This window comes from Pleurodeles waltl, chromosome 3_1 (assembly GCF_031143425.1).
Source record: "Pleurodeles waltl isolate 20211129_DDA chromosome 3_1, aPleWal1.hap1.20221129, whole genome shotgun sequence".
In the NCBI taxonomy this organism is placed as follows: Eukaryota; Metazoa; Chordata; class Amphibia; order Caudata; family Salamandridae; genus Pleurodeles; species Pleurodeles waltl.
Window position 1 is genome coordinate 700278597 of NC_090440.1, and position 27803 is coordinate 700306399.

The window sequence follows — 27803 nt, forward strand, 5'->3', positions numbered from 1 at the left end:
CGCCGGATTTACTCACAAATTTACGATTTTAAGCGTCTTCCTGGTTAATTGTCGTTTTCGTGAACGGTATAACTCCTTTCCAATATGGCGGCCATGATGTCCTATAGCTGCTTCGCCCAGCTGCGCTTTCATTTGATACTATATTCACCTATCTCTCCCTGCTGAACTGCCCGGCCGGAAACGGCAGTTGTTGAGAATGTAGTACGGAGGGGAGGGGCCAAAACATACCTGGGATTTAAGGATGGAGGCCTCAGAGACCACGAAGAGAGTGATGGTCTTGCAGGTTATGTTGGTTTTGTTTATCGCATTTAATGCCAACCGACGGTATCATCAAAACGCTAAGGGGGCGATAATAGAAATGTGAATGTATTTACGTTAACGTATTGTAAGTCATTTCTATTAGAAAGGTTGTTAATCTTAACAATACGATGTGTTCGGTGGCGAAGGGTGTTTTAAATATATCGATTAATGCAAGAAGTAAAATAGGGACTAGTACAGATAAAATGAAAGCCTAAGAGGCAACGTGGATAGAGTTATGCCCCCGCCCCCACAAATTCTATTATTTAACTTTAGTTAGTGAAAGTATGTTGTGAGTAGTCTGCCCTTAGCTGTGTGATGGGGAGGTAGCGCAAATAAAGAATGAAGCATGGTGGGTGATGATCCAAACAGGAGAGGGAACTAAGTAGAAATCAGCAGTGAGGACGCGGAAGGATTGTTGTAGGTAGACGAGATCTCCAAAAATGCTTATAACCTGGCCGAGTTTGTTTGGATGGAAATGTGCTCTGTACGCTATACAGCCGTGTGCATCTGCTTTGACTGCCCAACTAGTTGCATATCTGGTATCCTGACTTTTGTTTATTTCAGCCCCGACATCACTAATCTAAGCGTGTGTGCAAAGGCGTAGGTCCGGCCCTTGATCTGAGAGATCCTGGACGTGTTCTGCGTCCAGGAGGGGAACACCAAGCCTGCCTTCATTACCGACAATGGACTCCTGTCCTTGTTGTAGCTGTAGCACTTCGAATGGTGGTGGCATCATACCGTGGTTAAGTTAAATCTATGGTGTGACCAGACCTTTTTATTTGGGTCCGTTGAGTTGAACAGGGCCACCTGTATAAAGTCCTATTCCTGTGTTTTGTGCCCAGATCTTTGTGCTGACGTCTATTTATGTCAAGTGTGTCTATCTGTGTAGTGAGTACAGCACATGCATGGTGTGTGAGTCATGGAGCCAGAGGCCAGCATGATCATTTTTGCATACCCCTGGTCTAACACAAGATGGACAGTGAGGTCTGTGTTCCCAGACAGTTTAAGTGTATTGCCTACATTCTGAAGTGATAATAACGAAAACAAGGCTGCCCTATGAGCTCATTTGGTTAGCAGTTGATTAAGTTTCCCAAGCACTACCATTTGGTGGATGGTAGGGGGGAAGGATAGCTCTTCAGACTCAGTTGTGAACGAAGAGGATGTCTCTAGAGGAGGTCTGCCCAATTGTCTTTCCCTGATTAGTCCTTAAGGTGAGCTTAAACCTCACACGTCTTTGTGCCTTTCTTGTGTGTGCTCCAGGATGAAGACAGCCACAGTGCTAATCTCTGCAGAACAGTCCGGAGAGGACATCTAAATGGAGAACCTCCCCAAACCAGTCATACATTTTTTGAGAGTGGATCCACATCACCTCTCTAGACTTGCTGCATAAAACTGGGATCCATTTTGTTTCAGTTTCCAAGTTCTTTATGACCAAGAAAGTGAGTACTCAACAGAGTCCTCAGAGGACTTGTGCAACCAGAGCTAATGTTTATCTAACAACCAGTAGCCTGGAGGTGATGCAGAGATACTGCCTATCCCAAGGAGGGGTAGGATAAGTCTGAGTGTGTTTGAACTGTGAGTGCCTAAAAAATATACCTTAGCCTGATTCATGCCACTCTTGAATACTCATAAGAGAGGGAACCTGGAACTAGGGAGAACAATTCAGAGGGGACAGAGCTGGCAAAGGGTCAGTGCAGTGCTTACAGGGGATTTCGTCCAACATCACAGACTTGTGTGGTGTCTTTAACTGTGTAGTACAGCTGTGTTATTAACTGACTTTTTATTGTAAAGTCAAGTACTGGGCTGCACATTAAAATTGTGTCTGTTGGTTGACTGTTGAGCTCAAGTACCTCACCACTATCTACCTGAGAAACCTATGAAATCTCCCCCATAGAGAATCATTTAAGAATCCAGTGTAGACAGGGTTGTACCTGGCCCAGTTTGCAGAGACGTAGTAGGGCGGGCACCATAACATCAGTGGTAAATCACCCTTTTGTATGTTACATGTCCAGGCTACTTCATGTAAAACCCTCATATTTCATGGTAGTTGTGGAGACATGCTGAAACATGCATCATGCCTCTGTTTGCTAACAAAACTGTGTTGCTCATGCTTAGCACATACTCCTCGGCCCGATACATATAAACATACACTAGTGTGTAGCCAAAACTAGCCTCAAACACACCTCCTTTTAGACAGAGCCCCTCTCAGCTAGTGGTTGTAGGTGCGGGCTGTAGGAGGGAAGGAAGACATTCAAGTGATGGGAACACATGCAGTGAGAGCCACAAAAATGGAGCGCAACCCTGTTGGTAGGAGAGTTGTCGGATTCCCCCATGTATGCCGACCCAAGTTAAGCAAGTTCGTGTGTCTTAGTGTTGCCTTTTACAGATTAAGTAGTTTGTATGTGTGTTAGTCCAATTGAAGCATTCAGCATCCCCCAGATTGCACTGTTTTGTTTTATGAAAGCCCACAACTGGTTGCCTGGTGTTCAGTGTGCATGGTACAAACCAACAACTATGGATGGAACTAGAGAGGTAGGAGGGTACCTGTAAGGAAATGCCTCCTTGGCATGGTTGCCCCCTGACTTTTTGCCTTTGCTGATGCTATGTTTACAATTGAAAGTGTGCTGAGGCCTGCTAACCAGGCCCCAGCACCAGTGTTCTTTCCCTAACCTGTACTTTTGTATCCACAATTGGCAGACCCTGGCATCCAGATAAGTCCCTTGTAACTGGTACTTCTAGTACCAAGGGCCCTGATGCCAAGGAAGGTCTCTAAGGGCTGCAGCATGTCTTATGCCACCCTGGAGACCTCTCACTCAGCACAGACACACTGCTTACCAGCTTGTGTGTGCTAGTGAGGACAAAACGAGTAAGTCGACATGGCACTCCCCTCAGGGTGCCATGCCAGCCTCTCACTGCCTATGCAGTATAGGTAAGACACCCCTCTAGCAGGCCTTACAGCCCTAAGGCAGGGTGCACTATACCATAGGTGAGGGTACCAGTGCATGAGCATGGTACCCCTACAGTGTCTAAACAAAACCTTAGACATTGTAAGTGCAGGGTAGCCATAAGAGTATATGGTCTGGGAGTCTGTCAAACACGAACTCCACAGCACCATAATGGCTACACTGAAAACTGGGAAGTTTGGTATCAAACTTCTCAGCACAATAAATGCACACTGATGCCAGTGTACATTTTATTGCAAAATACACCCCAGAGGGCACCTTAGAGGTGCCCCCTGAAACTTAACCGACTGTCTGTGTAGGCTGACTAGTTCCAGCAGCCTGCCACACCAGAGACATGTTGCTGGCCCCATGGGGAGAGTGCCTTTGTCACTCTGAGGCCAGTAACAAAGCCTGCACTGGGTGGAGATGCTAACACCTCCCCCAGGCAGGAGCTGTGACACCTGGCAGTGAGCCTCAAAGGCTCACCCCTTTGTCACAGCCCAGCAGGGCACTCCAGCTTAGTGGAGTTGCCCGCCCCCTCCGGCCACGGCCCCCACTTTTGGCGGCAAGGCTGGAGGGAACAAAGAAAGCAACAAGGAGGAGTCACTGGCCAGTCAGGACAGCCCCTAAGGTGTCCTGAGCTGAGGTGACTCTGACTTTTAGAAATCCTCCATCTTGCAGATGGAGGATTCCCCCAATAGGGTTAGGATTGTGACCCCCTCCCCTTGGGAGGAGGCACAAAGAGGGTGTACCCACCCTCAGGGCTAGTAGCCATTGGCTACTAACCCCCCAGACCTAAACACGCCCTTAAATTTAGTATTTAAGGGCTACCCTGAACCCTAGAAAATCAGATTCCTGCAACTACAAGAAGAAGGACTGCCTAGCTGAAAAACCCCTGCAGAGGAAGACCAGAAGACGACAACTGCCTTGGCTCCAGAAACTCACCGGCCTGTCTCCTGCCTTCCAAAGATCCTGCTCCAGCGACGCCTTCCAAAGGGACCAGCGACCTCGACATCCTCTGAGGACTGCCCCTACTTCGAAAAGACAAGAAACTCCCGAGGACAGCGGACCTGCTCCAAGAAAAGCTGCAACTTTGTTTCCAGCAGCTTTAAAGAACCCTGCAAGCTCCCCGCAAGAAGCGTGAGACTTGCAACACTGCACCCGGCGACCCCGACTCGGCTGGTGGCGATCCAACACCTCAGGAGGGACCCCAGGACTACTCTAAGACTGTGAGTACAAAAACCTGTCCCCCCTGAGCCCCCACAGCGCCGCCTGCAGAGGGAATCCCGAGGCTTCCCCTGACCGCGACTCTTTGAATCCAAAGTCCCGACACCTGGGAGAGACCCTGCACCCGCAGCCCCCAGGACCTGAAGGACCGGACTTTCACTGGAGGAGTGACCCCCAGGAGTCCCTCTCCCTTGACCAAGTGGAGGTTTCCCCGAGGAACCCCCCCCTTGCCTGCCTGCAGCGCTGAAGAGATCCCTAGATCTCCCATTGACTTCCATTACAAACCCGACGCTGGTTTCTACACTGCACCCGGCCGCCCCCGCGCTGCTGAGGGTGAAATTTCTGTGTGGGCTTGTGTCCCCCCCGGTGCCCTACAAAACCCCCCTGGTCTGCCCTCCGAAGACGCGGGTACTTACCTGCAAGCAGACCGGAACCGGGGCACCCCCTTCTCTCCATTCTAGCCTATGTGTTTTGGGCACCACTTTGAACTCTGCACCTGACCGGCCCTGAGCTGCTGGTGTGGTGACTTTGGGGTTGCTCTGAACCCCCAACGGTGGGCTACCTTGGACCAAGAACTGAACCCTGTAAGTGTCTTACTTACCTGGTAAAACTAACAAAAACTTACCTCCCCTAGGAACTGTGAAAATTGCACTGTGTCCACTTTTAAAACAGCTATTTGTCAATAACTTGAAAAGTATACATGCAATTTTTATGATTTAAAGTTCCTAAAGTACTTACCTGCAATACCTTTCGAATGAGATATTACATGTAGAATTTGAACCTGTGGTTCTTAAAATAAACTAAGAAAAGATATTTTTCTATACAAAACCTATTGGCTGGATTTGTCTCTGAGTGTGTGTACCTCATTTATTGTCTGTGTATGTACAACAAGTGCTTAACACTACTCCTTGGATAAGCCTACTGCTCGACCACACTACCACAAAATAGAGCATTAGTATTATCTCTTTTTACCACTATTTTACCTCTAAGGGGAACCCTTGGACTCTGTGCATGCTATTCCTTACTTTGAAATAGCACATACAGAGCCAACTTCCTACAGTACCAATGATGGGGTGCAGTGGAAAGAAATATCCCTGCAGATGAACAGTGCACAGAGAACCACAGCCTTGCCAGTAACGAGTATGTGGGGTGACAACCCTGTGGTTGAGGGGTTTTAACTTGTGCAGCTCTCCATTTAAGGTGGTATCTCAGTGAGGATGGAGACATCCTTAAAACGGGGGTGACAAGGGGTGAAGGGAGAAACATGAAAATAAAGCATTATCTGGTTGTGGTTTAACAGTCTTACAGGTGAGATGTGGTGGGTGTTAGTAATTCTGAAATGTATTGGGGAAAGGGGCCTTATGACAGCCTTTGAGGCGAGTTAGACATAATTTGTGAGGCAGGTTTATGTGTACGTGATGGCCCTGAATGGAGGCACATAAATGATGGGCCTGCCAGTTAGAGTAGGAGAGACAGTCTCGGGTGAGAAAGAGAGGTACCAGGGGGAGGGAGTTGAGGTTAGCAGCCTTGCAGTTGGAGATGTGATGGCATAGAAGTGGTGATGATTGTAAGGTTTAAAGTGGAGTCAGTGACATTCAAGTTGTGGGGGCAGTGGATAGCTTTCTACAACTCTGCAGTGGTTGTAAATTTCAGTTCTCCAAGGGGTTAAGAGAATGTAGGTAATAAGGAGAGAAAGGTTTGCATTGGGGCTTGCGATGCTATTGAGAATGCCTCCCCTGTTTTCAGTCTGTGTATTATGTTCAGAGGAGCCATAAGAATACTTTGATGACTGGCTCTTATCTGGGTCTTTGCTTTTCATCTCCAGGCCCATGTTAGAGGCTTCCTGGTGAGGCGGCGGTTCCAGCGCCTTCAGCAAGAGTACTCGGACATCGTGCAGGAAATCGAGGGTAGCTCAGCCTGGCTGTCCTGGACCAGGTCCTTCATGCCCAGACCTCAATTCTCCAGAGCAGTACGTTGAAATAGCTTATGTCACTTGAAATCTGGGGATAGCCTCCCACGCTTGCACATGTATGTATTTTTGTAAGATGACAAATTAAGGGAGAGTTCTCTCCTCGTGACTAGGATGAAGTCAGAGAGGAGATTGATTTGTCAGAGTGGGTATTACACATAGTTTTTACCCACAATTCATATGACAAATTAAGATTATATGTGGAATTAAGAGCATTAAATGTTAACATCATAGTGGACGCTCCTCATTTTCCCATCATCAATGATATAGTATGCATGCTGTAGGGTGCCAAAATATTTTTGACACTTGATCTATGGTCTACTTATCACCAAATTATTCTGAGCTCCAGCATCAAGAATCCAAGTGTGTTGCTGACACGGATGGGGATGTACAAGTTCAAAAATGCTGGCCTCAGCAGTCTCCTTATTCCACTGGGCAATATTCCATGTAATATGAGCTGTTCAATCCTATAATGGTGTTGTCAAATTGAGGGTTTGGTATTTTCAAGTTAATAAGTGCATGTGTAACACTTAAGTGGAATTTGTTGATCTCTGAAGGTGACTGGACCAATTCTAATAAGGGAAAACGTGTAATTTATTCAAGGACCAGTTTATGGAACATACTGTGTCAATAATGGAGTAGTACCCGAAGTATCCTTGGTGAGACGTATTGTAAAGGCCTCGGAACATGATGATAAAGACCATTTATTTTTCCTTTGCTGCTCGCTTTGAGTACTATAGCACATTTAATTGCAACGTCATATACAAATGTAACTGTTCCCAGGCCTCGAGAAATCTATGCGTCCACTCACCATGGCTATTCAAAATCGGGGTGAGCTATTTTTAAGGTCTACACCGTCGGCCTGGTGAGCTGTGGCAAAGGGGAACAGTTGTTTTGTTCATTCTTAAAGAGGATGAGCAGTAAAGATGCCTTTAATACTTTTTTTATGTTATCACGTTTGCTGTGTGTTCAAAGGCGGGGGTCAAATGTCAGCTTACCTCTTCTTATGAAGTGCTGTGTATTGTATCCCAGAGATTGATGTTTAAAAGTATTTTTTTGTAATTCCGAAGTGGCAAAACTAATCACAATACTTTACATGATGATGTGCAAATGATGTTTGCTAAAACCTGATTCCCACACATTATCGTTTGCTTTGTATGCTGCATCATTTTATCAGTAAAGCTGAATGTCATTGGAAACGTGTGTGCCCATTTACATGGAAAATATCAGTCTGTAACTGACAGTGCACTACCACACCATGCTTTATAAGTATATTTATTAAAAGTGAGAGTTTTTAAAAATGAACTGAGAAAAAAGTCCTGTCCTTGGCCTGATGACAATGCTATTAGTGAAGCAAGAGGCAAGTCAGGAGTCCTGTGTAGCCTGTAAGGGGGCAAAATGTTATTATACTTGGAGCACATGTACAGTCAATAACATCAAACAATAGAGATTTTTGTACAGCAGACGTGCTGAATTCTCATATTTGAATGTGCTCTTGGATGTGATTCCAATGTACACATTGCCAGATTTTCCTCCATATTTGAAGAATCTTCACGGTTAAGTACATGCTTGGGAAGATTAATGTCACAGATGATTGCTTGTCCTGGCGGCCTGTAGAAGTGATTCCAACAATAAGGTGAACTGTGATTCTGATGTTGCCTTAGCCCTGGGAGAAATAACCTCCTCATCTTTTGATGCTATCTCTGAGGTAGAATAGATTAAGGCAGAAGTAAAAGAAGTTCTTAATCCTGTTGTGCTCAAGTGAGTGGTAGAAGGCTGGTCTGATTGGAAATATGTGTTCCCTGAAGCTCCTCATTTTGAAATGTCTAATGAGCTGAAAGTGGATGTGAAGTTGCTGTTGAAGTTGGGGGTGTTTGTGAAAGCGTTCCTCCTTGTGCCATACATAAAAAAAAGATCCTCAAGTGGCTCAGAAAGGGCACTTACAAAACGATTGTTGCTAGAGTACTTTTGCTGACCAGGACTAGATCAGGTGGCAGATAAGTGGGTGAAAAAATGCATGGATTGTTTTACTGGTGAACGTATGCGGAAAGCGAGGCCGGCTCGGCTCACGCTGGTGCCCTGAATATCTCTAAGCCCTTTCACAAGTTACCCAATAATGTCAAGAATGCACTAGTTTTATAGATTACTGCTCAAATGGCGTGAAGTAACATTTGTGAACTAAGCCACCACAGGAAATGTAATTGAATTCTTTAAGGAGATTTTCTCCAGGTAAGGGTACCCCTCACTCCATGGCTACCTCCTTACTGGGTTTGTACAGTAGACCTTGTCCCAAAGGGGTTGGTAACAAATTCGTGGACCTGGCTACACGCTGAGTGTCATTGGCCTGGAAACAAAGCAGAGGACCTAGCCTAACCACATGGAGTGTGGATGTTACCCGGTGGGCCAGAGCGGAGGAGATGGCCTTGAGGAGGGAGGACAGTAAAAGGATCAGACGTAAGCCGATAGCTCCTCTGTGGACTGAAGTGATAGATGAGTGGGAAACACTGGGCCCAGGGGAGGAGCCCAACTCGGTGGGAACCTCAGGGAGTGAAGACGGAGCCAAAAAGTGATGAATTCGTAGTGGAGGTATACACACCGGGGGCATGGGTGACTGGCAGTCTGAGAGTTTGTAGCTCCTCTAACCCCCCCTTCACTCTATTGCTTACCTCCCTGCCCCCACATCCCCACGGCTTCTATAGCTGGTATTGAATGGATGGTAAAAGGTAGCTAAGATACAGCTACTTAGGGCACATCAGATGAGTCTACACCACGGGCGAGTTCCTAGTTTCCAGTTTTTAAGTTTTTTAAGTTTGGTTAGTTCCACATATATGGCAAGAATACATTGGATGCTATAGCTGCACGTAATACACTCCTATCTGATCACCCGCACCTCGGCCCTATCCTGGCCATAGACTCCACTATACCAACATGTAGACATCATATCTAGTTAATACCTTACATACAGCCTCCATGCTTGAAAACTGCAGTAATATACTAGTTGGGACATGTTCGCTGATATGCCTAGGTCTGAGCATTGGACCAGTGTACTCCTGAAGCAACTATGTAAACACATTGGTTGGAGAATACGTGATGTAAACTAAATGTAATTTTTGAAATGCCAATAAAATATAAGTGTTAAAAAAAGTAAGGGTACCCCATAATAGTAATAATAGACAATGGCTTGAAATTGGTTTAATTGGATATGAGGGACCTTTTGAAGAAGCATGATGTTACACATATCACCACATCCCTGTGTGACCCTTAATGTAACGGGCAATTGAAAAGATTTAAATGATTTCTCAAAGTTTTTGCCTTGGGTTCACAGGATGCTGATAGTGATTAGAAGGACTTTGTGCAAGAGAACATTTGGCTTTTTTGCATCACACTTTACAGCAACCCTGGGAGGAAGGGTCACGTACAAATTGCTGAAGGGTCATGAGCCAGCTTCACATGTGTACCCGTGGTGACTAAAAAAGAAGTGATGATGGAGAAAGATTCTAGAGTGGAAGTGAAGATTACTAAGAAACTAAAGATGAAGAAGGCTTATGACAAAAATAAGACAGTGTCTACTCCAGACCTCAGAGTGGGTGACTGGATGAAGATATTGAAATCTAGTTTGATTCCTAAAACAGATTTTAAGTTTGGTATAACCCTAACAGTTGTGAGAGTTAACCCACTCAGAATTGGATTGCACGGTGATAGAATTTGAAATGCCAAGTGTGCTGTCACCTGTAAAGCGGAAACTTGTGTGGGAAAAGAAGTGGACGGAGGAGTCTCTATTAATTTCCTGGTAATAGTGTAGAGTTCTCTTTTCTCTCAAAGTAGTGGAGCTCCGCTCTACTATTAGAGAGTTATCCCTTGGGAAAGAGGAGAATTCTCACTTGTGTATGACCAGTTGTAGAGTTTTCCTGGCAGTCACTCTTTCATTAGTCTGGAAGGAAGAGGAAAATCCAAAGGTTCCATTTCTTTAAGTATAATGCACTAGGGCTATGATTCGGTTGCCCAAGGATTGTATCTAAGCTTAAGAATTGTATGTGGATCTGACTTATTATGATGTATGTACTGTTCCGGATTTGCCACTTTGTATTATGTACTGATTTGTGTTCTGTTAAACTTTTTTTTTTTTTCTTTTCCTTTCCGGTTCTTCGTTTGTTATTGAAGGGGAAGAGCGTGTCAATTCTCTAATCCTTCTATGTCACGCAGGTGCTGTCTTTCAGTTTCTTTTGTATTTTTATATTGTATAATTTAATTACAGTTCCTTAGAGAGTCAAGTACACTGTGCTGGATTAAATAACTCACCACCTTGCCTCCTACCTTTAACATGAAGCTGTCTTAATTGATTGGCTCGTGTGTAGTAAAATGCACATACATTTCTTTGCCTTTCTCAGCATCTTTAGTTTTTTTCATTAATTCGTTTTCTTTCTCTAGTTCAAAGGGCACCCTTTGAATGAGCAGAAGCTGGTTTCAGAAGGCTCTGGAATCCTGGGGGTTGTGCAGGATCTGCACTGCCCATCGCAAACTGAGAAATCCGAGAAAGAAGTGGTGAAGGATGCAGATCCTTTGTGCCAACTTGGAACCCAAGATAATAACTTCCCACAAAAGGATGAGGATGTACCGAGACTCTGTCAGGAAGGTGATGCAGCCGTATCCCATCAAGACAGGAACGATCCGGGAGCAGGGGCTTGTGAGCGCACAGACTGGCTGCATTGCAGCACTGGAAGTTCTGACTGGACCAGCAGTTTTGCAGAGACAGAGCCGAACTCTGGCTGCCGAGGTAATGAAACTAATTTACTATGCACTTTCCGTTTTTAGGGGTGATCACAAAGCGCTTCTTCCCCTGCTGTAATCTCTCTTTGGGCTTTTAACCACACCCGTGTCACGTCAGTGATTTTAATTGGTTTATGGGCTTGCCTTTTAAAATCTGCTTGCTTTCATTAGTGAAAGGCATGCATATGTCATGCTTTTTCTGGTGTTTAGCCCTCCTGGAGCGCACCGACCAACTACTGAAAACACGATGCTCGATGTTTTCCGTCTGGTTTCTGGGCTACTTTTTCTCTTTATTTCACAGCGGGATCTCGCTGGGCAGTAGTCTAGCGCTTTGCATGAGATTGACCCTGTTACATAGGTAATTTCACTTTTACTGGTTACATAGATAATTGTACTTTTGCCGGTTAGATGGATAAATGCACTTTTGCCAATAGGTTTCACTGTGAGCAAACTTTTATTTCCCTTTGTGTGTCTGTTTTGCGCTGATGCCGGCCGTCAGCTCGCTTATGTGAAACTTCTACTTTTCAGTTTATATGGCAAGAAAAGTCCAGTTAGTTATGTGAAACTGTTATACTTAAAATTTTCTATTTATGTGGCAAGAAAAGTCCGGTTAGGAGTTTAGAATGCTAATATCACTAACTCGAGCAAACGTGAGATTCATTGCATTGCAAATGCTTGTTCTGAATCTGTCTTTAGTGCCAGCTAAGTGGAAATAGAGGAAGAGGTCAGAGAGCACATACCTACATGTGCCTATTAAGTATGGTATCTTTCTTAATTTCATGAACCAAACCAGTCATCTTCAAACTGTTGTATGACATGTACACCACAAACCCGGACCTGGACTCATTGTTCATTTGTTACTTATGTTTGTTTCCTGCCGACATTATATGAAGTATGTAAGTCAGTCCTAGAGAATGAAAGAATATACAGTGTATGTGAACCCCAAACCCTGATTCTATAGTGAGGTCATGTTCCTGAAGTCAGAGATTCATGTTTTGAGTTTGAGCATATCTGGCATATGGGGTTTTGTGCTTTGTAGACTGTACATGTGTGTTTCATGGTGCCATGGCGGCACGCACTTCTCAAGCTCACTCCACCCTGTACAAAGCACAACTGCTTGCTTGATCCAGTGTTAGCTAATGTGAGTAAACGTGACCTATCTGGCAACAGGGCAGTGTCAGAAGAGCTGGCCCAAATGACCAGTGAGGTTTTTGTACCAATGTGGTTTGGGTCTGTTGTGAATGTGAAATGGTTTCTTAATGATTGTTTCAGTATTACTGTGAAGGTGGAAGCAGAAGAGAGAAATAGTTGCTGGAGAGAGAGGCACATGGACACCTGCATGTATGCAAGCATGTAGAAGGGGAGAGACAAAGAGCAAGGCAGTCAGAATTTGTGAAGCCCGCCAACTTTCAGATGTTCATTACCTTGCTAGCTTCATTAAGCACAGAGTGGGTAAAGTCTTTAAAAATAAAGAATAACAAAAGAGGGACTTGTGATGCAGTGTAGGCAAGGTTCTGCTGCCATTCAGGACCCATAATAGCACTGTGCTTACTTTATGCGTTCCCTGATTTCTGTCCTCCTAGGATACTTCTGAAGTCCCTCTAGAAATTTACAGGATCAAGTAAGACTGCAGGATCCTTGTAGAGCCTTCTGGGATCATGGAATAAGATGTTTGCGTAGTACAAGGGAACAAATAATCGTAGCTTGATATCCCATCTCTCTGGGCAGAACACCAGGCTGCAAGGAGTATTTATGTGATTTTCTTTTTTAACTGTGCCACATAGCTGGACAAACTAGGCACTTAGCATACAGGTGTGATTGGAAAAGTTTGCTGAGCTATAACATTCACGTACGCAACCCATAAGTGATCCAGCCTCTGCACCCTCTCCCAGGACTGTACTGTGTTTGGTGCATGGTGGCTTCTCTTTGCTGCACAGTGAAGGTATTGTATTCCTTCTGTAAGAGAGACCACTCAAATTATGGGTTATGGTTATCAGCATCCATTGGTATCTCTGGCATGTATCCATGGAGCTCTATGTACCACACTGTAAGGGATGATCGCACTAATTGTGTTGGATTGAAAACTTAGTTATTTATACAGGGTCCAAACAGATGTATGTTGTTTGTGGGAAAGTGGAGAGTTGGGAGTTGGGGAGAGTAGGAAATAGCACAATTTGCAGTAAGCTGATAGAGAGGTGGCAGTGTATACTGCACAAGATTGCCCCATGAACGCTTCCTTCTTTGAGAATGTTCAACCTTGTGATATTTTTATATGTGGAATGGTTTAAGTTCATGCCATTGGGTTCGTAATAACCCCAGTAGAATATCCTGTGATTTAGCTCTGGCTTTTTTCTGGGTTATTCTGCAAATGATGCTATGACTTTTCACCGTGGGCTGTTGACTTTCGTATACTGTGAGCATATCTTCATAAAGTTATGTTTGTTCTATCAATCACTGGTATGGCACCTCTTCTTTTCTCTTGGGACAGACAGACAGTACCATAAATAAATTAATAATTTGCTATCAGAAAAATGTTCACCCTGCTCCCTATATTTAGAATATCGGAGTTAATGTGTCTTATTTTAATGCAGTGATCATCTCGATGAATGCATTTCATGTAGATGTTTATTTTAAATCTAAAATTTGTATCATTATGCGAATACTTTGTTGCCACGTTGAGTAACTCGTTGATGTTTGCAGTGCCTGTTCGTTTTAACTACGATTGTATGGCGTTGATTTGCACCTGTCTGTTTCAGTTGTGAAATGGAAGTATTTAAGTATCCATATTCACTATGCAGGTAAAGGTTTTCTTTGACGATAATCACTGATTGTCAGGGAACGTCTAGAAGAGTGTGAGTGAGGGTGGAGGTGCGGTTCTGTTATATCTGAGGTTTAAATTGCTCAGTAACTAACCTCCTCTGGTGCCCCCACTCCTCTCAGTGGGGCTGAAACTTGTAGCAGGCATTTGACCAGTTAAAGACGTTTTTTACTGTAAGGTCATTCCATGTTATGTTGGCAGCCCTTAAATAGCATGTATGCAGCCCTATGTATACCTAAGAGTGCTAAGAGAGAGCAGGGAAAAGTGAGCATGAAAGTGGAGAAAATGAAGTGGTGCTGAGAGAGCAGGGAAAAGTGAGCATGAAAGTGGAGAAAATGAAGTGGTGCTAAGAGAGAGCAGGGAAAAGTGAGCATGAAAGTGGAGAAAATTAAGTGACACTGACTGAAGATACAGTAGAAGAGAGTTCCAAAGTGACTGATAACAAGGCATGTGGAATACCTAAGAAATACTTTCCATTTCGTATCCCCATTGCCCACTCCTTCCCCTGAATTCTGCAAACTGTGTCTTTGTTCTCTGCCCCTCTTCTTATAAAGTATTGGGAAAGCCAATAGGGCCAACATTGTGAAATTCATACCGCCCGATGCCTGAGACATACTGTTTTTTGACCCGGACTAGATGATTTAATGCCCGTTTTGCCCAGTGGACAGATAGACATTAATGTGCAGTAAAATGGTGCAGAAATATAGCCTCTTGTGCTCACATTCAATAAGGATGGCTGTAAGAAATCTTTCATATACTGGAAAAGTGTGTAGGTCTGCGAATGGCTAAAAGCCCCTGAATGGACTCTAGCCTGTGATTGGCTGATGAGCCCACGCCCATCCTAGCTAAAACGTTACTTTATATTGGGGATGATAGTTGGAGGTGGGCTCAGGGGCAACCCTCGTTCTCCTATTGCCTTCTGAAGGGTGGCTGCAGAAAGCTGCACTGACCTGCTCTTCCATGAGTGCCTGGGGGTGCTACATAGGACGAAAGAGAACTATGCAGCTCCATCTTGTAGCGCACACCACCAACACTCTCTGGTAAGAAGCCAGTGCGTGCACACTGAAGGAGATCCACCAATTGAGTTCCTAGTATATCTGCCGTAATCTTTTTCTTCCACTCTCTCTCTCCAAGGCCTCGCATGATTTCTCTCGTGATCCGTGACTATGCTTCTTGCTTTCTCCTCTTGGCGGCCCTCCCGTTCCTCCTTCATCCACTATGCCAAATATTCTTGCAAGTTAACAACAGGTAAGGCCTGTACTTTCACAGCTATTCATGTTGTTAGCTTGCGCAACAGAATTTGTCTGCCCCTCTGCCACGAATTTCCGTTGCCTGGCTTCTAGTGTCGTCAATCCGTCCAGCCCTTGCCTTTTTGCACCCACTGCATGACTTAGTGATCTGGGTCATAGGTGTCCCGCATCATTTATTTAGGCCGATTTTCAATGTTGAAGTGCTCCAGGCCTACAATTGCTACGGTTGGAGGTAGCCATGAAAGCAAAGAACGTATTATTGTGTACAAAACACAGTTGAAAGCATAACCCAGAAAAACATTTTTGAATGATCTCTCGCTGAAATCAATACTTGCATGCAATTCTTCCTTGTTGTGATTTTTGGAATAAAATAAATGGTTCCGTTCTAACTGCCCATCTGCTGGTGAAGCAAGAACCACACTTTTACGCACTTATTTCTTAAAATATTTTATTGATTGCATCAATGATTAACTTGCAGATTACCTGCATGCTATCGTTGTTAGCACCTTTAAAAGTCTGCCAGTATGTTTTATGAACATTTCTTGTAACCCAGTTCTTTTTGATCCGAGTTTTACTCTGTCTTCTTTGTTTTTCTCTGTCCCATACAAGTAGCCTATTGCAGTTTCTAATGTTTTCTAACAATTAACCAGAGCATAGTTATTCCCTTACCATTACTACTATTTTCAGAGATCGACAGCATTCGATATGAGGGGTAGCTGCTGAGAGAATTTAAAGAAATGCTAAGCACAGGCACCAGAATACGTGGCCTTACTGAATATCATTGGAGGCATTAGACACCTTGTAAGAAATGATTGCAATAACTTTGACTCCTTAAAACTTTAGCAACAAATTCAAGAGTATTAAACATACCTTAAAGGCATTGACCTAACAATTGTTATATCCTTCTCCGCACTCGCACAATCTTTGCTGGAAAGAGAGCAAAGTGATTTAAACATTTCTCTGACATTTCTGGTATATGTAGTTCAAAGGTTTAAGTCTTATTCAAAGCCTTTAGCGAAGCAAATGTTCATTTGCTTCCTATACAAACAGCAGCGTTGGAATGCACTGCTAGAAAGCTGATGAACTAGTGCTTTAAACTTGTGCCTTCTACTCCTGTGCCCTGGTGCTGCACCTATTTATGTCAAAGTTGCTAGTGGGTCACTACATTTGCTACTCATTCTGTGAAAGAGTGCACAGAACGAGGTGCTGTTTTCTAGAAGAGCTCCTCAAAAAACACTTTTGCCAGACAGGAGATCAAACATGCCTTAAGCTCAATGCTGTATGATCATCCTTAGCTCCCAGTGTCACAGAGCATTCCAGAATGCCAAAACTCTAAACTTTCATTACCTTAGATATGGCGTTCTAGTTGGGTATTTATATAAGTGCATAGTTATTGACAGCAGAGAAAGCTTGCTGGTCTCTAGCTCAGTATTTGCCAAAACCCTACCCATACAGAGCTGGTGTTGTGCCATCCCAATACTAGGCAGCTGCTTATGGTCCCTACAGCACAGGCGGGAGGGGCGAGTTGCTGCTTGAAGTATCAGTCACCCTCATGTACCTATTGCCTTGCTAAAAAAATCACTTTCATAAGTATTCCAAATAGTCTTGCATAGTTAACAACAGGTGAGGCTTCCCATAACTGGGGTAGTCAGTGCAATTTAAGCTTTGTTTGATATGTGGCCACCTATGCCCATGCTGCAGCTCACAGGCAACAGCCTGACACTAAGTCTTGTGATTTCTCTATAAGCTGAGTCATCTCACACTGCTATGTAAAACAGCTATAGAAAACGAGCAGGGTAAGATGTGGGCAAATAACAGGTTACAGATTAAATGTGATGGGGAACTGCACAGAACAACCTGAGAAACAAGTTTTAACATCTGGAGATGTTAATGAGGACTCTAAGAACATATACAGTGTAACAACACTCCTCTAGCAGTGATGGTCCCAAAGCCTTTAATGCAGGTTGGTCCATGGCAATAGTCTGCCAATGGCACAGTTGTATGGAACCCCTGTTATCTTTCTTGTATCTTCCTCACTTAGTGCAGCCTCCATTTATCAGCACACTTTGTCCAACAGGCTAATGTAATTTCCTGATCCTGGGGATCACCTGGAAGGTGGGATTAGTAGGCCTGCTGGACATATACAGGTTTTTTTTTTTGTCCTCATACACCTCACCGATAAGCCACACCTTATTTCCAGCAAGGTCTACTTGTATTTGAAACCAATGGTGGACATATCGCCCAAGGGGTACCCTGTATCACCTGCTCAGCCCACCTGGGGAACCCCAGTGGCTGGCCCAGATGTAAGAGAGGGGGAGGATTTAAATCATTGGACAAAGTGTCCCTACAGGATGGAGGGAGGGAGGGAGCCAATAATTAACTTTTTTTCCTCCTCTGCTTAGAACTGCCCACCTTAAGATCTAATTTAGCTGTTTTCACACACATATCCAACCAGCTCCTATATAGTGACGGGACTGCCGTCATCCATTTTAAACATCTCTCTCTTCTGGGTAACAAAATAGCGAAGAACACAAAGTTCCTATTATTTCTGGACCACCCTACCAAATCGCCGGTTTTCCCAAAAATAATTAGGGGGAGACATACAGTTAGTTCCTTTCCTACCATCTGTGACAGCGCACCCACCACTTCCGTCCAAAAGAAAATCACTCCCGGGCACTCCATAAACATATGAACGTCTGCAGCCTTCGAAGCTCCACATTTTGAGACAGTTCACCACTTCGCCTTTCTTTATCTTCGTGAGTTTCACTGGGGGATTGTAAGCTCTATGTATTACGTATAGATGATTCCTCCTCAACGGGGCGGCCTTAACTACCTCAAAACACATTCTCATTGATTCTTGCCATCCCAACTGCACCGTTTCTTTTGTTATGGTGCCTTGCCACAACTGCTATGGCAACTTAAAATCTCCGTCCATCTGCTCCAGAATCTCCCAATACCACCTTGCAATCTTACAGCCATTGGGGGAGCCATTAAAAAGATCTTTTGATAAAGGGTTCTCCCCCTGACAGCTTCGTCGAGTGGACTGTGCCCAGGAAGCCAGTTGGAAATATTTGAACCTAGACAGAGTGCCACCTGTCATAGTACTCAGTTCTTCCCAAGAAAGTAACGTCGTATCCTGTCTAAGATCACCCCAGTATTCTAAACTGGCATCTCTTAACGGTTTGGCCAAAGCGTCTTTCAAACATTCTAGAGTGCCCTGGGAATTCCAAATAGGGGCTAGCTGATTATAATAATCAATCTTCATGGTAGATTTCACCTGATACCAACACATTGCTGCCTCCCTCAGAACTTTTAGTTGTATTTTCTTTAAACATTTTGGGTCTCCAAACTTAAAAAGAAATTGTTTTCCTGCCCCCTGACATATAAAGGTTTGTTGCACAGTGTGTGCAGAAAGTGTGTATGCAGAGCAGAGTGTGTTTGCTGTAAGGGGAAGAGGGTCTTTTTACAGGGGGTGTTTCTGTCCACAGCGGTGTGTGTCTGTGGAGGCAGGGTGTGATTGTGGAAGTGGATGCTTGTCTGCTCCAGGTCGGTTGTGTCTGTGCTGGAGGCAAGGGAGAGAACTAGCTAGAAAGGAAACAGAAAGAAAGAGTAAAGGTATCTGAGAGGGGAGCATGCAAAACATTAATGTTTCTATATCATTAGCATATATAAATGATGTACAGAGTAGGTGGGATAAGTAGGTTTTTAAACAGGACATAGATTTTAGTAGTATTTTTTCCTTTGGGCTAATAGATTATTAAACAAATTCCACACCCATCAGGGCTTGCCTTTAAAATGCATTAGCTGGACTGTTGGCTTTGGCAAGGCTTGTTGCTGATGCTGTGCAGCATCAGCAAAACAAGACAAAATGGCTAGTCCCAGCTTGATGAATTATGTGCATGCATATGCTTTACCATGTATGCACATGTATGAATCATGATGCGGCTTCAACCTATGCAGATGACCATCATGGACCATCCTGATATCAAACCTCAGCTGTCCTCCGGAGAAGAAAAAAAAAAAAAAAAGACTGGGACAGAGAAGAATAGGGAAGCCAAGGAGGACCTAAGTGGGTAGTAGAAACAAAAAAGGCTGAGCTGGCTGGGGAGGGGTGGGAGAAGCTTGGGGGATTGGCGCAGCATTGAGAATGTGAGCGGGTAAGCAGCACTCGTGGTAGAGAGTAAGAAACTACTTGCACACCTATGGATTAATGAAAGAAAAAGAGAATAGCAGTTTCCCCATTGTAAGCAGTGGAAGGCTGCAACTCATCCAGTAAGAAACACATTAAACTAGCTAAGCTGCAGGGGAGTCACAAGCACAAGAAGAGGAAGGACAACCATCAAATAAACAGGCAAATCCGTTAATGAAATAAGTCAGCCAATCATGAGTAATGGGCTGACTCAAATTCCACTGTAAGTATTTTATGTTTCACAAACTTTCTTTTGACAAACAGCTAAAGATCTCAGTAGGAGGGGCCTAAAAACATCTTAATGAGCCTATGCTAAGCAATAGTCAGCCAAGTTGGGGAGCAAATAAGTCAGCCAGTCATGAGTAATGGGCTGACTCAAATTCCACTGTAAGTATTTTATGTTTCACAGACTTTCTTTTGACAAACAGCTAAAGATCTCAGTAGGAGAGGCCTAAAAACGTCTTAATGAGCCTATATTAAGCAAAACACGCCACTGCATTAGTATTGCAAGCATAATGAAAATTTGATCAGAAGTTTCTCAGTATTTTTCAAAGAGAAATGCACTGCTCACCAGGGGACCTGAATTATGAATTGGATCTTTAAACCAGACTTCGCTGGCATCTCTAACGTTTTGAAGCATATTAGGATTTTTTTTTGGTTTGCCACGCATTATTCATGAAATCATGGTTTGACTCCTAGCCACCCTTCGTCGTCACTGGGCCTCACAATTCTTATCCAATGTGTATCTAATGTTATTTAAGGAAGTACTGTGAAAATATTTACATTGGTACCGTTTATTTTATGCAGAATGATCGTTTCATAACTATGACAAACTTTGGATTCCACCAGAAAAGGCTATGCGTATGCCAGGCAAGCCATATAGTATTAGGGTTCTGTGCCCGTTGTAGAACTGGCACCCGTGCTGGGTGAGACCATATATTTCTCCTTCTACTAAAAGCTCCCTAAGAATTATTTAGGTCTGAATTGTGCCTGTGGTCACACTGCTTCTAAGTCGATATACACAGAGTACATGTGAAGAGAACTATGCACTTGTAAAACGCATCTAAAATTCATTAATAGGGATGGCACTTCGGATGGAGAAGGTGCAAGCATAGTGACAAATAATGCATGCGGGGCATCATCAGCTGCAAAAAGGACATGAAAGTGAACCTTGTGGTTGCAGGAAGATGGTGGCGTCCACTCTGAGATAGCAGTACTAATATGCTGTCCTCGTCATTACTTAAACTAAAACGTTAGGTACAGCAAAATAAAAAGCCAAATGAGGCCACAAGTAGTGAAGCATTTTGCGTACACCAACTGCCTCTGCTCACTAAAAACTTATAGAAAATGGTCTTGCACGGTGATTGCCTTTCTCCTTCAGCCATACTAGACGTTACTATTTTAAGTGTGTTATTAAGCTTTTAAATTGAACTACTCAAAAGAAACCTCGTGCATCTATTGTAACCCAGTAATTGTGGTTGATGTCTATATCGTTTCATCTTTAAATGATTGCACGTTGCTACCAACTACTTAAATCAAAAGTTAACGTAAATGTTTTGTACTTTTTTTTTAAACATTATCACTATTAATCAGCGTAACTAATAACACTGGACATATTACTACACTCAAAAGCACTTCATCGCCTCATCAGGGGTAGTAAGTGCAATATAAATGCACTTAAAATTTACTGTATCCTGAAATGTGGCCTGCGTTCAGCACTTCTGAACATATGTTGGGCTTCCTGATTTAAAATGAGACCAAAGCCTGGCGGGTGTAGAAGGATGGTGATTTTGCCTGTGAGGCAAAATACTATAGCTCTGAGATGTCAGTCCTATTTGCTGTCCGGGTCGTTACTTAAACTAAAAGGTTATAGCTAAGTAAAAAGCAAGGACGATTTGCAGATTCATTAATAAAAGTCGAATGCCTTTTTCTGTCCACAAAACCATTGTTTTGTGTACATGCAACATTTTTTTTTGCCTTCCTGCCCAACACTATTTTCTTCCAATTCAAACTATACCAGCGATGTCCACTTACTTTAGGAAATGCATCAACCATTTTCAGTACAGGCTAGAATGTAAGCAATAAAAGAGGCTGTTCATTGCCAGGGGTCTGTTTTGGCTCCATGGTATGGCTCCTCTGAGCTCAGTCCCCTCTTTTATGCAAGCAGCCGGCTGAGAGAAGTGTAAACTGTCCTCTCCGAACAGCAGTGAAAATAAGGTGAGACCTGTACCTGGGCCCACTTAAAGCAAGCAAGCTGTCAACTCTCCAAAGTCTGAAAACACAACACAGAGCAAGAACACCGACGGCATGGCACTTAAAGCAGCCCACACTTCTCTGTAGTCTCCCACTCAACTCGAGCCACCTCCACCCTTCACGCTCCATGCTTGAGCGAGAGTGCGACATACTACGTATCTTTCCCCCTTTAATAAACAGTATTGACTGGTAACCATAAAACAAGGTGATAAGGTGTTACAATGAAAAAAAGAAATGACACAAAAATACAGTAAGGGCAAAGAAACCAAAATACAATTTAACTTAACTCACAAAAGCTACTAAACATAGTAAAAGCAGTGAAGCCTAAATGTAATTTATCATAACGTATCCACCCAATTTGTAATCTTCCGTTTATACCAGTTTCCTTCTCGGCGACCTATCCATAACAGGCTGCTCGTCACTTTGTTTGGTAGACTCCCTAGATAACTTTGCTTCTTGGTACATATCATTTTTATCAGGCATTTCAAAACAAACCTTCACACTCTTCACATGCAAGGGTTGGAAAATTGGGACATACCTTTTTTCACAAAATGTCCCAAGTTAACCATGACCCAATCTCCTTCCTGCAAACCATGTCCAACAACCCTACACCTCCTTCCACTCGTATTCTCCAAGTACTTACCTGACTTATATTTCAGTGTCTATCCTGCCCTTAATTTTGAACAAAACTCTATTCCTTTCATTACTTTCACTGGTGACATTCTTTGATGTACTTCTGTAAGCCCACACCATTCTCTTCACAGCAATTCGCCAGTCACTACCATCAGACAATACCAGCTGCAGACTTGCCCTAAAAACTTTATTCCATCTACCACGGCATTACTGTGAGAATAATAGATATTCAAAAGTGCATATATCTCAGTCGAAAGCCAACTATTCTCCAATATCAGTAACAAATTCTGCTGGAACGCCTTCCCTAACAAACATTTTCCTCCAAGAACTGTGTAACATTCTTAGTTTCTTTATGTTTTGCAGACACTTCCTCTGCCCATCATAAGAGCAAATCTACTGCTACCAAGGCAAACATAGATCCTGAATCCAGTGTTGCGAAAGACCCCAAGGATCATTCCATTTATCAATGATCTGTGAAGGATACATCATCATCATCACCTTTTGAGCCTTGTCACTCCAAGCACAACTGACACATTATCTAACTATGCCCTCCACACTACGGTCGAGATGTGGCCATCAAAAACCTTCATAATGCTTCTTTTGACTGCACTTATTCCGATGTGCCTCCTTCCGTGATCTAACGCCATAACACCTACTCTACCCTTAGAGGGTACAACCAACATCTCACCTCTTCTGAGAACACCATCCTGAACATGCTTGACTCAAGCTCATTAGCCCCGTAAGGTTTCAATTCATCCTCCAACTTCCTCTTAGGCGGCCAACCTTGTTTCACAAATTGCATAACCTTTCTCAGAACTTCATCATATTCTGTTTCCTTCACCCATGTCTCCTGAGACGGACTCATTCTCTCAACCTCCATCACATTAGCAACAACACAGTCCTCTTCTGTTTCAGCACTGCCCTCATCTTGCCCACTTCTTGCAGTGGCAAATGAGATAGACAGTCTGCCGTGCCATTTTTGATACTCTGCACATATTCCACATTAAAAACAAATGTATGCAGTCTGAACCACCATCTCGCAATGCGAGGAGTAGCTCTTCGCCCTTCCCTTGTAATAAAAATATATACCAGGGGTTTGTGGTCTGATCTTAGGGAAACTTGTTACCCAACACACACTGCAGGAAATGTGTGATTTCCCAATAACATGCTAGTGCTGCTTTCTCAATCGCCACCTAATTGTATTTCAGCTTGCCTAACTTGTCTAGCTCCTTCAGTTCTTCTCTCAGTGCTAGCGGCACAGGACACACTGTGTGCGCAACGGCTTTAGCAACCTTACATAACATTAACTTGTGTTTAAAATTATTCAGGAAACCAAGTTTATCACAGAGATTTTCAGGATACCTCCCCTCCCACAACTCAAGTTGGTCCCCTTTTTCTTCACTTATTCCCACACATAAAACTTGATCCTGGTTATTCAGATCTAAAGTAATTCCCAATTCCCTTTGTTTTGGCCACCCAAGCAAATATCACCCATTCTTCGCCACATACACATTCAGTTGAGTGTTGCGAACTTTAAAACTGATGTTGGCTTCAAAACAACCAATTACCTCAATACTCTTCCCTCCATTTGCTACTAACTTAACGTCTGATTGCCTTAACACCTCATCCTGGTCCTCACCCACCAAAGTATACCTTGCACCAGAGTCTGCTGTCATCCTTACATACTTATCATTCACCCCTTCCTCACAAAGTGGAGCATCACAATCACCATTATCACGCACAAAATGTACTTCATTTTCACTAAAAACCTTCATTGGTTTCTGCTGTGTCCATCATCGACCCAACAATGTTTACATTCCTTTCCATACTATTGTTGGATTTTTAAATCCCTTTTCACAACCATGCATAGTGTCCTCTTTGTTTGCACTTCCTGCATGTTTTTACCAGTGCCGGCCACATTTTGGCACTAGCAACATGACCTTTTATCCCACATCTCCAACAGATCCTTGAGGTCTCCTGGTCAGTTTCACCATCACCTCTGCTTCTGTATTCAGGCCCTTTCCGATTTATTCTCTTTCCGTCTCTGTTCCTCACCACATCTGTAGTTTTATGTCTTCTGATATAAACTCCTACGTAAGTTCATCCACCATCAACAATTTGTTCAGAGTCTTAACTGATATTTTGAGTATCAATTGGTTCCACAATATTTAATCATGGAACAACTTATAATTGCAGGATGCTGCCAAACTTGTTAATGTTGCTAGAAAGTTATCTATAGATTCCCCAGGCAACAGCCCGCAAATTAGGACTCTTATGTCTCTCTACCACTTCATTGTTTTTCTTTTCATATTTCATATCCAACTTCTTGATCGCTTCATCTTGCTCGTCTACATCTTCATCATCTTCCTCACAAGGTGTTGGCAAATGCTTTAATATCTCCCAGCTTTCTGCTCTTAAGCAGTGATTCAGAAGGGCTACTTTTCGGTTTTCTGTGAAAATGTCACCACCTACTGCCTCTCAGGATTGGCTTGAACACTGTCTTTCCAATTTTTCCACTCTAATTTGTGCTGCCCAGGTGACTGCAACAACAATGCTGGAGCTGTTTCCCCTTCATGTTTGATGATTTAATGTCTTTGCAAGGTGAAAGTGTCTTACTAATGTCATAGTATATTTGATGAGGTGCAAGCACCCAATATAATAGTGTGCGGATCACCGCACAAACAGGTAAAATGCTAAATAACAGCAAACAGCACCTGTTCTATTCAGTGCAGGTGTTGAATAGCACTTTAAGAACAAGAGACTTTCCTCAAAGGTGTGTGTCACTGTGTCTCCACCCCTTAACACTAGGGCCTCCTCTCACCTTGTTCCACTTCCTCTGTGCGTGGATTTCCATGAGAGGAAGATGTATTAAGAGCCTTAGCTTATACTAGGTGCCTATGCCGTTGCTCCTTTGCGCCTTCACTGTTCAAGGCAATACAACAGGTCCAGTCCTCAAGAAGATTGCCCACTTGTCGCCATTGAAGCATTATTGTTTTCAGAAGAAAAATGTATTTAACTGGTTACAGTTGACCTGCACCACAACTGCTACTGGTAACCATTGCCCGCATTCCTCTCCAGTCTCCCACTCCCCTCGAGCTACCTCCACATTCCAAGCTCAGGCAAGAGCCCACGCAGTTCTCTAAAAGTGAAAAGTGGAAGGACAGCAGTAAAGAGGCTATGCTCCAGTGGAGGGACTAAGAAAAGTTAGACAAAGCAAGCTATTGAACAAGAAGCAAGCACATGAGTGACAAGAAAGACAGAAAATGGTAAGCAGTGGGTGGGGTATAAGCCCACTGTATGTTCACAATATGTCTTTCGCAACCAGACAGTTTGCAGTATCTGGTAGGTGGGTCCAATTAATTTGTGACCTCTGCAGACTATACCCCTGCCATGACAGGGCTGAGATTTCTGGAAGCAGTAAGCTTTAGAGAACTGAGTTTTTAAGTTCTGTAGTTGAAGTTTAATTGGCTCTAAGATACAATGACTCTTCTGATAATTGCTGAATAAGATGCGGTGTTGGCCAAAGCCTGGTAAGTGTTCTGTCTCCTCTGTGATAACCACCCCACTGCCCTTTGTCTGCAGATTTCCCATTCACTGTCACGGCTGCTGTATACAAAGTAGAATACATTTAATGGCACCAGTAATCTATTTCCTTTTTCTCCTCAGCTCTCCCCCTCAGAGATGGAGGTGACGATCTGCCCCGCAGCCTTTCAGATTTGCGCCATTACCGAAGTCACCTGGCCATGGAGATGCTGTGGCTACAGCAGGCAATTGCAAGCCGCAAGAATGTAAGGCACTGAACCTAGGAGGTGACTGTGAGGCTCTGCTGTGAATGGAAGGAAAGCTTGTCTGCAGGTAGTGCTGATGTGGTTTGTGGGCGATCGAGTCAGAGAGGGTGTTTCGTGCAAGTGGAGGAGGCCTTTAATTTGCTTAGTACTGGTAGGTTGGCTGCAGCTGCGAGAGAAGCTTGGATGCTACTACTGGATTTGCAAAATGAAGAAAGGAGGTTTGGAGAGGATTTCCTACTTTTGGTTTCTTTTGGAACTTCATTGTTGGGTAAAAAAATCTATCTTTGAATTGCATGCTTAAATGAGGGCAGTTTGTGGGGTAGGAGTTTAAAATAAATTAATATTGTAGGAGCGACTTTGACAAGTCTAAGATGTGCAGGTACTCTGTTATTTGACATTTACACTTTGCTCTCCCTTCTTTTGCAGTATTTGATCTTGAAGCAGAGGCTTGGTACTTCAGAACAGTAGTAAAAATACTCTCATGCGAACATGTAAATTTACACTTTAAAACTATCCGGGCAAAGAACTTGTAAAGAAATGGGATTCCAGCTACTTGCCAGACGTTAAACAAGTTGTTGATGCTGAACTTTTATCATTTTCTTTTCATGCTCCACAGTATGATGTGATATACCTAAGAGACTAAGTGGCTACTGCACCAAGTGACGCACGTGCGACCAAGCGACTGCTACACCAACCCGATCCTCACATTAAACCTTAATCTAAAAACCTGGCTATCCTTTAAATCAAACTAGGCAGCTACAGCACTCTCCGGCCCGGCATCGGCAGACCTCTACCTCACCAGCTTGACGTTCCCTTGTGTAGTCCTGTACTGCACCATCCTTGTTTCAGGAGATTGACAATGTTTTGCATGAGTTAGACACTCCTTGACTGACATCTTCTGCAGCAGTATGATAGCAACTTGGAACATATAGCTGATTCATCAGTCTGAGCTTACCTTTCCACCCATGCTCTCAGATGGATGACAGAGCTGCATCTTGACGTCACCTTCCAGATTTATGTACATTGCGCGGTGGTAACACTTACTCTGGCACACCAAGTGATCAATTGTTTTGGTACAGGCTCCTAGAAGAATTAAGAGCTAGACTCAATTGTGATAGTGTCCCTTTTTAACTCGAGAGTCTTTCTCTACTCTGACAGCAGCAGCTTCGCTCACTTTATATTTTGCTTTCCGGCACAAAGTTTCTTTTTCTGGAATAGTAGGAAAGATTTGGCAAACAAAGACCTCCAAGGGACCCTGTTCTGCACTGGATGATAAGTGTTCACCTTGTTTTCTCCACAGAGAATCTTGTTTTTTGTTTAGCAGTTCTCTTATGGTATTGGTGGGAGTTCATGTAATGTATTGGGAAAATGTCTGGCCATGCAATGGTCTAGTGTATTATCTAAGCTATGAGTGCCATAACTGGAGTAACATTATTCCTGTTCTTGTGCAGCTTAATTTCTGATTCCTCGCAGTATTTTCCAATCCTCATATTTTTGTGTTTTCAATATTTTTCTTCTGTTAAAATGTTATATAATTTAAACTTCTTCATTGATTTCTAGGTGAAACAATAAACTGACTTTCAGTACAACCTGATAACTCATATTGCTGCTTTGCACATAACTTTTTACTTTGAATGCCTATCTTTCATCAGTTGGCAGAGGCTACA

At 43.4% G+C, this 27803-nt stretch overlaps 1 protein-coding gene across 2 annotated transcripts; it reads left to right on the top strand.

The window, feature by feature from the left end:
* The first annotated feature begins 128 nt into the window (after positions 1-128).
* Positions 129-27725, top strand: IQCC (IQ motif containing C). 2 transcript variants are annotated; one of them, XM_069223347.1, is made up of 5 exons: positions 129-283; positions 6295-6438; positions 10867-11212; positions 26015-26136; positions 26563-27725. In XM_069223347.1, the coding sequence occupies exons 1-5, from the start codon at positions 242-244 to the stop codon at positions 26602-26604; spliced, it is 696 nt and encodes a 231-aa protein (XP_069079448.1). In that variant the 5' UTR covers positions 129-241; the 3' UTR covers positions 26605-27725. The 2 variants fall into 2 exon arrangements, with proteins under 2 accessions (XP_069079448.1, XP_069079449.1); XM_069223348.1 differs by lacking the exon at positions 129-283 and adding an exon at positions 1566-1739.
* The last annotated feature ends 78 nt before the right edge of the window (positions 27726-27803 follow it).